Source organism: Centropristis striata, chromosome 11 (genome assembly GCF_030273125.1).
Source record: "Centropristis striata isolate RG_2023a ecotype Rhode Island chromosome 11, C.striata_1.0, whole genome shotgun sequence".
Taxonomy (NCBI): Eukaryota; Metazoa; Chordata; class Actinopteri; order Perciformes; family Serranidae; genus Centropristis; species Centropristis striata.
The window spans coordinates 11,693,320-11,706,234 of NC_081527.1; the positions used below are offsets into that span (position 1 = coordinate 11,693,320).

Below are 12,915 nucleotides of genomic sequence, written 5' to 3' on the forward strand. Positions count from 1 at the left end.
GCGGTTATGTCCTGTATAGTAAATGCCCTGCCTACATTTTCAAATGTTTGAAAAAAAAAAAAAGGTGAGCGGAGCAGCAGCAGTTTAAACGCTTCTTCCCACAATGCACTCCCCGATCATCAGCGGGAAACCAAAATGGCGAACGTGCTGGGGGAAAATGAGCCGTTTGTTATCTTCTGAAGAAGACACGAGCCCCGCAAGTTTCCGCGATATCCCTTGGAGATAATTTCAACTACAGACAAAGAAGGATACCAGCGGCCGTTAATATCGAGTTATTTTGTTATATGAGGCATTTGTAGACGCGGAGGTGACCGAATGAGGTATTGTTGTCATCATGTTTTCTTCCTGTGGGGGGTGTGGGTCCGACCGGTCCGACGGTCAGCGACCTCTCCGGGGTTACCGCTCTGCATGTGGGTTATTAACGCTAATAATCAGGCCTGGCTGCTAGTTATTGTCATTTAACAAGACATTTCTGTTTGTAGCGCTACATCAAGCTGGCTCTTTATCCTCGCTAGTGGCTGATATTGACCCTGTTCAATCACTATCCGAACAAAGGGAGTCACGGTTTGAAGTACAGTGGCTGAAGAGAAACAGCAAATTAAACCCACAGCTTAACTTAACCCTCTAGAGCAGGGGTCCCAAACTCAAATTACCTGAGGGCCGCTGAGGCAGTATCAAAATGACAAAAAAGACACAAAATTACTATTAAAAAGAAAAGATACAAAATGACTGAAAAAAACTAAATTACTTTAAAAAAAACAATGAACAATAAAAGACAGAATTACCGAAAAAGACACATTATTAAAATAAAAAAGACCTTCCACACACAACACGGTAAAGTGCCATTCATATAAGACTTACATTAAACTTTCATATCAAGGTGGGGACCACAAAATATCGTCACAAGTTTAATTTAAGAGCTGATATCAGGCCATTTTCCATGGTTTTCTCGATAATGATTTTGGTTAATATCAAGAAAACCATGGAAAATGGCTACATATCAGCTCTTAAATTAAACTCTTATGAGCTATTTTTTTTTGTTATCATTATATTTGTCAAACCAAATGTACCTTTAGTTGTACCAGGCATCAAAATGAACAAGAAATTGAAGAAAACAATGGTTTAGTAATTTTTTCCGTGACTTTAAATGTTTCACAGCAGAAGATGATAATTAAGCGCTAATAATTTAATTATCATATTTAATTTATCATATGTATTAATAGCTGTGTGTTCAAAATTAATAACATTTATTGTCGTTTTTTTTACTTTTAATAAGCTAAAGAGATACTCAGCATCACCCTACAGCCAACTTTCTGACTGCATGGCTGAGGTTAATTACCAATTAGCACTAATTATGAGTATAATCACCTGTTGTTTGAATCCACTGGAGGGTAAATGGCATGCGTTTAATTTTCAGGGCCATTGTTTTGTAAGATCTTTGTAACCACACAATATATCCTTGTATTTCCCATTGCCATTACACATATGACACAGGACAGTATTTCAGTAGAGTTTCACAATTATATATGCACATAATTCCTATTGGCTGTTATCTGTTAGACAGGAATTTCACTGATGGTACAAATTATAGTGTTAAAGTCAGGGTGTGGTATGCTGCTCAGATTGTAAAGCACCTTCAGGCAACACTGATTTGTTGGATAAATGCAAAAGCCTTGGGTCTGTGTACAAAAAGCTTAGCCTGTCTTGTACTGGAAATTTTACCCTGACTCCCAATGAAATATTGTTATTATGCATGTTACATCTACAATTGCGTAAAAAATAAAAGTCACTGCTCAGTATTTGCCTGTGTTTAGGAGTAATTGCACGGTGCAAGTTGGTACAGTGGAAATTAACACCCACATTTTTAAATATATATTTTGAGTAACATTTCACATACTTTGTCAAAAGGCAACAGGTCACAATGGACTGTTTATCAGTTTCACAGCATTAGATGGGCTTTCTGCTTTACAAATACAATTCTACAATACAGTTCTACCTTGCTTATGTTTAAACATTCAAAACATCCAATCACTCATCTGGGAGGCATGCTGTTGAATGTTTGTTAGCATGGTCCACGTGTTTCCATTCACATCACCTGCAGCGATGTAACCGCACAGACACACCCTCTGTGCCTGATTTACAACTCTCACTGTTATTACTGTAGCTGTTTGATTTGCTGTCACCATAGTGTGGCTGACTCATGCAAAATCTCTTGTCATGCTTATCTCATCATATTTGCGAACAGAGTACAGCTAAAAGTGTCTGGGTGGAACTTGTACATGCACTGGAAATTGCAAATTAATACACCGATATTGACCCATTGCCTTTAAAATATCATTAATCTCATTCATCTCTTGTCTCTTTCAGAGACTCGGGGGTTGTGGACCACCTGTCTGTCCACCACAGAGCTGTCCCCCAGCGGCAGCAGCAGGCTGTGTCCTTGTCCCCCACAAGCCTCTCTGCTCGGGGAGAGTATGGAGAGGACAGCATGTCTGACAGGTTTACAGAGGGACAGGACGTCTTGGCCCGGTGGTCAGATGGCTTGTTCTACTTGGGGACAATCACCAAGGTTGGTGTGAGGGGAAACACTCCAGATACACAAAACAAGAAACAAACATACATTTGACACTTTTCTAGCCATTTTATTTCAGCTAATTTTACAAAACCTCAGCTCTTACTTTGATTATGCTCAGCCAATTTGGTCTAAATTAGAAAACAATTGAAGTGACCTTATCCTGGACTTAAAGATGTGAAATGCTTGGACAGCATACTGTATTTACCTTTAAGAACAGTCTGTGTAGGGAAACAAACCCTTTTTTCTTTTCTTTTCTTTGGTCCTTCAGATCGATCGGGACAAACAGAGATGCTTTGTAGTTTTTGAGGATCGGTCAAAGTCTTGGGTTCTGTGGAAGGATATTCAGACTGGTAAGTTCCTTCAACTTTTTGATTTACATACTTGCATTTAAATAAATATCAATGCATCATTAATCATTTACAGATAATCTAAAATACATGTATGTTAATTTATTGCCTGGCTGCATCTGAACTTTGGTTTAATAGTGACTTTGCTCAAACTCTTGAATTAGTATTGTCGATGTCCACACCCCTTTCTGCTCTCTTCTTCTTTACTTATCTTCCCACCCCTGGTTGCTGACAGTTAACTGCCCACATTGTCTTACGTCAGTCAGTACAGCACAATCCCACATGATCATAGGGGAGATGCACAGAGGGTGGTGTCTCCAGATTAGTCAGTTTAAATACAAATATGACACAGATGTGCTATTAAGTATATTGACCATGTATAACAATTCCACAATGTCATTTGTGACATACATTTGAGAGTTAATGCAACACAAGCAAAGATAAAGTCAAGAAACATAGCAAGAGTACGTGCTGTGGGCTAAAATTGAGTTCATTAGGATGTAATTGCTTTTAGGTCGCGCGAGCGGTCAGTGAGATATTTATCGTTGTCATCAGTGTAGTTCAAGAGTGAAGGTGTTCAGTAAAGAGTCGGGTCTTCAGTAAAGAGTCGGGTCTTCAGTCTCTTTTTAAAGATTGATAAGGACTCAGCAGATTAGATGGAGTTTGGAAGTTTGCTCCACCACCAGGGCTCTACAGAGGAGAAGAGTCTGGTTTGAGACGTAGAGCCCTTCAGGAGCCAGACGTCTTTCACTTGAAGAGCCTAGTGGGCAGGAGGGTTTGTGGACCTGAACAAAGGAGGTCAGATATGTAAGAGCTGAGCCCGTTGCTATTTTGTAGGCAAAAGACAAGGCTTTGAATTTGATGCATGCTGCGACCGGGAGCCAGTGCAGAGAGATGAGTAGTGGAGTGACATGTGCTCTCCTGGGCTGGTTGAAGACCAGACGCACCGCCGCATTCTGGATCATCTGCAGAACATTTGCCCAACATCTACAATTTGATCTTATATATTCTTTTTTTTGGTCTTGACTAATTTCAGATCGGGCAGATCCACATGTTGCTGTATAGCGGAAGTTAACAGTGTTGTAGTGCTCATTAAAAAGTTAAGAGCAGTTAAGGCTTGTTTTCTGCTGACCTCCAGTGGTTGAATTTCTCACTTTGCTGCAGTGCATATCAACAGCCTGGTGTTTGGGTTACTTTTGAGATCTACAGCTCTCATTTCTTTTTTTTAAATAAAGTGTTTTTTAAAACCATGCCCTGATTAATCAGGATGCTGCAGACATAAAATACTATTTGAGGTGCTTGGCCAGTAAAGGTTGGATGATATGTTAAAATTTTTCCAAACCACCACAGCAACTGGTGATTGCCAGTAGGGATCCTCCAATCAGCATTTTTGGGGGCCGATCCGATCACAGGAATCATAAATCTGCCGATCACAAAATCGATGGGAGATCAATAATAATCCTTAATGTCCTGTAATTACAATCTAGCCTTGTGCACCACCTAAAGTGTTAAAACCATAATTGTTCTAAAATAAATACAATACAGATCTTTATGTACCACAATCAGCTTTTTATTTGTGTAAACATTACATGCCCTGTCAAGAGCAATAGATGAAATAAAATAAAAATAAATAAGATTTAGTTAATTTACTTGCCACCACAGAAAGAGGCTGTTCATCAAGTCCAATGAATTCCAGAAGCTTTGTTGTTATATCCCTCCACCTTTTACTGTCCCTGCTGTAAGGCTCCTGCCGTCTAAACGTTTAATTTACGGTGAGCTGAGTGACGGGTGTCTTTGGGATTTGTTTTGCCCGGGCTTGTTTCTCATACTCGCCGTATTTTGTTGTGTGGCACGTTCTCAAATGTCAGATGTTAGTTGTATTAAATTGTTGTTGTTGGATACCACCTCTTGGAATTTCGGCATCGCATGTCTTGCAAACAGCAAGTTTTACATCTCTTTTGGAAACTGTGAAAATATTCCAGACCAGAGATGCTGCCAGCTTCATTCATTATGAGAGCATTAAAACAGTCGCAGGTAATTTACGTCACGCGCGGAAAACAAAACGGTCTCATATAATTTACGTCACAGAAAAAAACAGTCCCGTGTAAACAAATAAATATATATTAATATGCAATCGGCTTTTCTGATCGACACTTTGAGAGCCCACCGGTCAACCAGTTTAGGGTCCATATCGGCCGATAACGATCGGCGGCCGATCGATCGGAGCATCCCTAATTGCCAGTATATTCTTGTTCTTCATTGTCATTTTACATGTACAAATATATTCTATTCTAACTAGCCTATGGTCCATTTCAGGGGATGAAGATGATGACGATGATGAGGACGATGACATTGTGTGCTCTATATGCCAGGATGAAACTTCAGACGAACCCAATGAAATAGTCATTTGTGACAAGTGTGGTCAAGGTATGGCTCTTTGTCTCTTTGGCTGTGATCAAAAATAAAGATAACATAAAAGAAATGCACTGACTGCTTTGTTTAATGTTCTGTATAAAGGCATCAGCGTTTTCTTACTTATCCATTCTTTCCTCGTCTACCTTTTGAAGTCTAATCTCTGGTCATCAAGGGCACTTTTACTTCAGAGTGAGCTGCATGTAAACATGTCCATTGTCTGTTTAGGCTACCATCAGCTGTGCCACACCCCCGTCATTGATGCTTCTCTCATTGACTCGGACGACAAGTGGCTCTGCTCAGAGTGCGAGCTTGCTTCCATGCCTAAGGTAGGGTAAAGCTTTTGTTTAGAGTATAAATGCATGAACACTTTATTTGAATGTACGAGTTGATTAATTAGATGAGCCTGTAATTACATCATTGCAGTCTTGTAAAACTTTATTTGCTCTGCTCTGTAAACCAGCATGAAGATAAGAGACACTATAGAGTATGAGATAAACTATGGAGTTAATTATGTACATAATTTAATGTACGGGTAAACATGGGTTTGATCGGTGTGTTTTACAGAGGGGGGGTTCACATATGAGGGGAGCTTCTGCTAAAGGCTTTCTGCAACACGAGCAGCAGCAGCAACATATGGGGCTGCACCTGTCCTTCCCATACATTCTGGACGACCTGGTTTGGGACCAGGGCCACAAGACGAACCTCGAGCAGTGCTACTGCTACTGTGGGGGTCCAGGAGAGTGAGTAACACATTACATACTTTAAAGAACACTTAAGACTATGACGAAACAATTTCTTACAAGTTAAAAAATATGTCTTGGCACAACTAACCACTCTGTCTCTTTCTGTTTCTCTAAAGTTGGTACCTGAAGATGCTGCAGTGTAACGGGTGTCAGCAGTGGTTCCATGAGGCGTGTCTCCATTGCTTACAGATGCCCATGCTCTACGGAGACAGGTATAAATAAAGCTATGTATATGTCCATATTGTATATTTAGACTTCTGTTTTAGACAGCTTTAACTTCCATTCAAACCACAATTTGAGATGAGTCTCCAGCACTATCAGTACTTGTGCTTCTTGCTATGATTCCAGTTTTAACTGGTGAAACAAACCTTATTAAAGTTAAAATGACTCCAAACAACCTTGAAAAAAAGAGCCTAGGTGGTTATTTCATGTTCACTCCGAGCTGTACTTCCAAAGGAAATTAATTCAGTAGTGGAAATGATGCTACGTTGGTTTTTTCCTGTCATAACCTCCACTTTGTGTTTTCATATATCAGGACACATTATTCACATGCTTTCATGTCCACACATTTACCTTTTGTAAACCATAAAGTACCAGGCCCTAAAAATATGTCCTGTGGCCACCAAATAATTCTGCAGCATCATAAGCTGATGTTTTTTTGCGTTTTTTTTATCTTTAGGTTTTATCTGTTTATTTGTTCCGTTTGCAATGGAGGACCAGAGTACCTCAGCCGACTGCCTCTCAGATGGTAAGTGCATCTCAACATGTATGTCCAGCTTCGACACAGCCTTACTTTATAATATATTAGTATATTATTTGATAAAATAAAGCAGGATGTGTTTGCCCTTCTTCCCAAATACTAGAGACCTATAAGTTCCGCTCCTACATGTATCTTGTTTTTACACGTTGCCACTGTGCCTTACCACCTTTCTCACTTCTGCGTTTTGTAAACATTTGTTTTTCTTCCATGGTATTCGGAATATTTGAACCAGGCTTGAGTATAGCAAACACAGCTTTTACTAAAATGTTTCAGGGAGGATGTGACGCACCTGAGCCTCTACAACTTGAGTGTGATCCATAAGAAGAAGTACTTTGACTCTGAGATGGACCTGATGACTTACATCAATGATAACTGGGAGCTGCTGCAGCTGGGAGAGGTAACAACACCACTTATGTTACTATTCACTAACTACTTTTGTTACACATCAGTGGCCTATTCTGGCCTGTAGACTAGAGATTTATGGCCCTACAGCCTCTCAAAAGCCAAGCTGAAACATCTGGATGGCCCCTGGTGGCATGCTGCAGTATAGGTCATAAACACCATCCCCTCCATATTAGCATATTGAAAATGGGTCAAACTAAAAAAAAATCAAAATGTACACATCAAATAAACTTTCCCCAAATATTGTTTCTATCATTTTTAGGTAGTTCTTTTCATGCTGACTTATGTTCAATTGTTCATTCTGCCAAGATTGCTTTTCATTTTTATTTAATTGATGCTATAAACTGGTGGTGTAACATCGTGATTGACAGCTGTAATTGACCCATGATTGAGTTGGGCTGGACCTCAATATAGCACCTCCACCACCTGATTACTATTGTGCAGATACTGGCCACAAATGGTGTCACCAGTACAAACTGGCAGCACACATATCTGGAATATTTTTGCTTTTATTTTATTTTTTACAGTAGAACAAAGCGTAGACTTGTCATTCTTCGTTATAAACCGTTAATGCTGTAAAAACCTGCACACTCATGGAAGTTTTTATTTTATTTTTTAGATTTTTTTTCATTGAACATGAAGACCCATTGTATATTTGTAGCTTGGTAGTTAATTTAATATCAAAGTGTGTATGTCTTTAATTTGGCACAGGATGTAAAGAATTGGGAGCCTGTTACACGTTTGCGGTTTCCATACGATGTAGCTGCTTAATACACCAATAAATTTAACGTTGGGTGCAGACTAGAAAACCACATTGTTAGCTTGTCCTAGAGGGTTAATTATTTTTAAATTATCCTCCTGGCTGCCAAATTAGGTTTTGAACCCATATGGTGTTGATTTTCTGAAATGTTTACCTTTTTTTCTTTTCATGCGCCCTGTCTTTCCTGTTCGGCGAACTCCCCTCCCCCGTGTCTGCAGCTCGCCAACACTCCCAGATCAGTGCGATATGAACGTGTTCTGGAGGCGTTAAACAACAACAGCAGCATGTGAGTAATTCCTTCACTTAATTATTTTTGTTGAAGAAAATGTCCTATCACTTTTCCTTTACTCTTATGTGTCACTACCCTTTCTCTTCCAGGTTCATGTCGGGGAAGGAGGTCAAGAAAAAGAAGCACTTGTTTGGGCTAAGGATCCGTTTCCCTCCTGCCCCTCCAAACACTGATGAACCAACCAGCAGAGTGATGGAGAGGGCTTCACATGAGATCACTATCAAGGGATGCAAGTCTGCCAAGGCCCTGTCTGGCACCAGGTAAGATGTGAAACCTACATTTTAAAGTTCTGAAGTTAAATGTTGACCTTTGTGGCTGTGATAAATCCTTCATTACATTTGACCTGCTTATGGTGAACGGATGCCAGAAATGCAGTGTGCGTTCATGCACTTTGTAGTTTGTATCATCATTGTTTTTGATGTTGCTTGTGAAACTGTTGTGAAATGTTGTTGTTATTGCTCCAGAGCTTGCAGTACTTTAACCAATGGCACAGAGAAGAAGAAGAAAAAGAAGAAAAAGAGGAAGCAAGCAGCTCGCGCTCTGGCTAAAACACAACGTAGTGAACTCTTATCCCAGGTGTGTATGTGTTTGTAGATTCTAGTGGGCGTGAGTTGGGGCGTGTACATAGTTGTAGAAAGAGGTGGGTATTTTTGCATTACTATGTATAGGTCCGAGCTTCACACACAAAAGCACACTGTAACTCCCAGTTGGGATATTGAGAAACTGTTAAATTAAACGGAAACCCACTGAGAAATTGTGACTTTTTTCTTCTTTCTTGTCTTTGATAGAATGTAAGAAAGCCTCTACCACTAGAGCCCCACACATTGGATCACTTAACCTCCATCAAGTAAGTCAGCAATTGTGACATACCTTCCTGTCCGAGTAACTTGACTAATGGCTCTATGTACAGTAACTGCAACTTTTCAGCAGCATTTTTCTTTTCTGCATTAAACGTTTTATTTTCCTGTTTACTCTCTATGTTGCTGTCCCCACAACACCAGGACTGAGAGGTCTCTGCTGTCTTCAGATGTGGAATCTATAGGAGCCCTGAGCACCACAGAAACTACCTCAACTAGCATTTCAAGACAGTCCAGGTATGTCTGCTATGCAACATTTAGCCCTTTCTCACTCTGACGTCTGTGGAGGGCACACATCCACAACTTTAGTCGAGACTGACATTTACTCCATCGCTATTGGATGGTTTAGCACAGGGCTGTCAAACTGATCCAAGAACGGACCACGTGGCTGCACGTGCTGCCTGAGACAACAAGAGTGAAGACAGTTCATGTGATAGAATTAGTCAGGTCAGGTGTGCTCATGCTTGGTTGTTAAGAAAACCTGCAGCCGCACCAGCTCCTAAATGGATCAGTGTGACAGCCCTGCTTTAGCATGACATGTCTAAATATGTGGATATTGTATTGGGATATTAAAGATGATGTGATGTTGTGGCACAGAGCACAGACGAGTGGACTTTCAGAAGTATAGAAATCAAAAAAATGTACATATACATTGCTATTAAATACTGTCATGGAAAAAATATTAGACCACCTTTTTCTGCAATTTCTTGTTCATTTTAATGTCTGGTACAACTAAAGTTTCATTTGTTTGGACAAATATGATGACAACAACAATAGCTCATAAGAGTTTAATTTATAATTTTTGAGCTGATATCTAGACATTTTCCATGGTTTTCTTGTAAATTATTTTGGTTATTATAAAAAAAAAAACACGGAAAATGTCTAGATATCAGCTCTTAAATTAAACTCTTGCAAGCTATTTTTGTTATCCTTATATTTGTCCCAACAAATTTACCTTTAGTTGTACCAGGCATTAAAATGAACAAGAAATTTAAGAAAAAGGGTGGTCGTATAATTTTTTCCATGACTGTAGATTTTTGTTCAAATATTTAAAATTAAATGTTCACCCTTTTTTGTGTTTAGTAACTAATAATAAGCAAATGTAAGCATGCTAAACTAAGACTTTGAACATTGCCTGCTTGACAGCAGCATGCTGGCTATGCTGATGTTAGCATTTATTTTTCAAAGCGCTGCTGTACTGACAGCTGCTGTAGCCTCTTTGTCTTGTTTTGTTATGGCCTTCAAAACAAAATTCAGTTTTCTTGACTTCCTCTTTTCATATCAAACACCCTCCAGCCTCTGCAGCTCCAGCAAGACGCGCACCACAGCCTGCACCATGCCTGTTTCCGCTCCCCCCTTAAAAAGGAAACGTGGGCGACCGCGACGGGCCCTGCAGCCCCCCAACCCAGAGATCCCCCCTCCCAGCCACGCAGACCCAAACCCCTCTGCCATGGAGCCGCTGAGCCCGCTCCCAGGGCTTCACTCCACAGACATAGTGCACGGCATGGACCCCAACAGCCAGCTCTCCCACCTCAAGAGCTCCATCAGCAGCTATTTCGGAGCAGCTGGGCGGCTGGCCTGCGGGGAAAAGTACAAAGTCCTGGCACGACGGGTCACCCTTGACGGCAAGGTGCAGTACCTGGTGGAGTGGGAAGGAGTCACCGCCTCCTAGACCTGTCATTGTTGTCATCATCACTTCTAACTTTTAACCAGCGCCTGAAGAGGTTTCTGGCTGTGCCGAGGACGTGTACACAGCCTGTATTCACAGCATTAATTGTTATATGCCTTTTGTTAAGCGTACTGCAAAGCCTACGGGTTCAGTGCACATTTAAACATGTTCTCCACGTGTGTCAAAAGGTTACAGTTCATTGATGAACAAGACGGGGCATTGTCATTATACCACAACCGATTTGTGTTCTTTCATTTGTTTTAAATGTTTACAGCAAACCCCATTTATTCAGGGGGAAATAACAGTGCACTGTACCTGTAGGCTTTCAGTAAATTGTTATTGTACTTCATTTTTAATCCAGTGATATGCTTTTCATTTCCAGACCAGTAATTAAGAATTTTTTATTTTATTTTTTATTTTTTTTAAAGAATGTAGTTGGTCACGCATTAAATGGTTAATCTCAGAAGATAAGCGTGAAAAGGGGAAACGTGTTTAAAGATTTTTCATAAATTTCACTCCAATCATGCAGTGAACTATTGCATATGTTTAGTTAACATGCATACCAGTTTGATGGTGAAATAACTGTCCCTCTACAACAGTGCCCCCTTCTCTAGTCCCATTGATGAGTACCTCTTGGGCAGACATATCCTTCGGTTGTGTTTTGGAAAGTGTTCTCGTTTGTTAGCAGTTCAGGAGGAACTCGATACAAAAGTGATGTGCTGCTGCAAATGTTTTATTTTATAAAGAATTATACTACGTTTATTATTACCTTTAACACTTGTACTTTTTTTCTTTTCTTGTTGAGCATTTTTTTTGTCCTTTTTTAATCATGAATTGCACAAATCAGATTATATCTGTTTGGCCTTCTTCTAATTTGCAACAGATAAATTGAGCTTTTCATCTCCTACAAGGCAGCATTTTCACCCAATCCTAAAGGAATTCTTTAAATCCCTTTTTATGTTGGTCATACTTATAACATTCTCAAATTAAGTGTAATTTCAGTGTGTAAATGTTCAAAAGCAGAAACCTAAAAGGACTTCTAGTAAATTGTGTCCAGATTTTCTAAAGAAGCTCCCCTGCCTTAGTCTGAATGCATAATCTTTGAAACATTTTGATTTAAAGTTGATTAAAATGTCTGTTAACTGTTGACTGAAATCTTTAAGGACCTATTTAGTTTTAGTTTGTCTGGTAGCTATAAAAAAGTGCTACATACATTGTTGTATACCCAGTTTCGAAGAAGGAATTTTTGCTTTTTTTGTGCTGCCTATGCAAGTTACTCCTGGATAAACGTGTTATTCAGACATATATAATTGGATTGTGCGACTTGAAAAAGGGGAGCTTCAGCATTATTATTGTGGTGATTTGTTTTCCTTTATAACCCCCCTTTTGGTCTAAACACTCAGGATTTGCCCCCAAAACGTCACTGTATTACAAAGGCCCACATTTGCAGCAGACAGGAGGTTAAGATATAAGTTATTCACTCAGTGTTGTTCGTCAGTATTTTTATATCATGCCACATTACTTTGGACCATGTGTATGTATGTAAACTTTTTGTTTTCTATGAGCAAAATAATTTGTAGTCCATTTTTACTGCTACACTTGCTTGTTTAATCTGAGTTCGAAAACAATCACTGGAAAACTAATATGCTGTATTTCATTGCATGAGGTAAATATTCAGTCGGCTGTCTCTTATTTGAGATGTTTCTATTTTTTTGTTAAAATGGACAGAGCTTTTTGACATTGATACCTCTTTATTGTATAGATGTAGTCAGTGGATTTGAAGCTCCTCTCTTCTGTTCAGCCAGTGTCTCAGCCCTAGACTTTACATGGAGAGTTTATATAATCTCTACGTGCAGTCTAAGGCCTCAGCCTACATGTTGCTGACACTGGCTTCCAGCAGGCTTCTGTAGCCAAAGAACATACATGTAACGTCTGCTTTGTCTCTTGAGATTCTTCTTATTACATTTTTATACGCCATTATATTGGTTGACGTGTTTCTTCTGAACCTCTTTAGTTAAATAAATAAAAGCTGATATTTTGAACCATTGTGTTGCTGTTTAATGTTTCCTGCCTGTAGTTGACGTTCATTGTGTTTTGT

General features: G+C 39.5%; 1 protein-coding gene across 1 annotated transcript; it reads left to right on the forward strand.

Moving 5' to 3' along the window:
• Window positions 1-99: 99 nt before the first annotated feature.
• mtf2 (metal response element binding transcription factor 2) lies at window positions 100-12,859 on the forward strand. The gene is made up of 15 exons (XM_059344674.1): window positions 100-320; window positions 2,368-2,569; window positions 2,844-2,925; window positions 5,239-5,349; window positions 5,563-5,663; window positions 5,902-6,077; window positions 6,197-6,292; window positions 6,760-6,828; window positions 7,114-7,237; window positions 8,221-8,288; window positions 8,381-8,551; window positions 8,756-8,867; window positions 9,080-9,138; window positions 9,293-9,385; window positions 10,445-12,859. The coding sequence occupies exons 1-15, from the start codon at window positions 316-318 to the stop codon at window positions 10,818-10,820; spliced, it is 1,845 nt and encodes a 614-aa protein (XP_059200657.1). The 5' UTR covers window positions 100-315; the 3' UTR covers window positions 10,821-12,859.
• The last annotated feature ends 56 nt before the right edge of the window (window positions 12,860-12,915 follow it).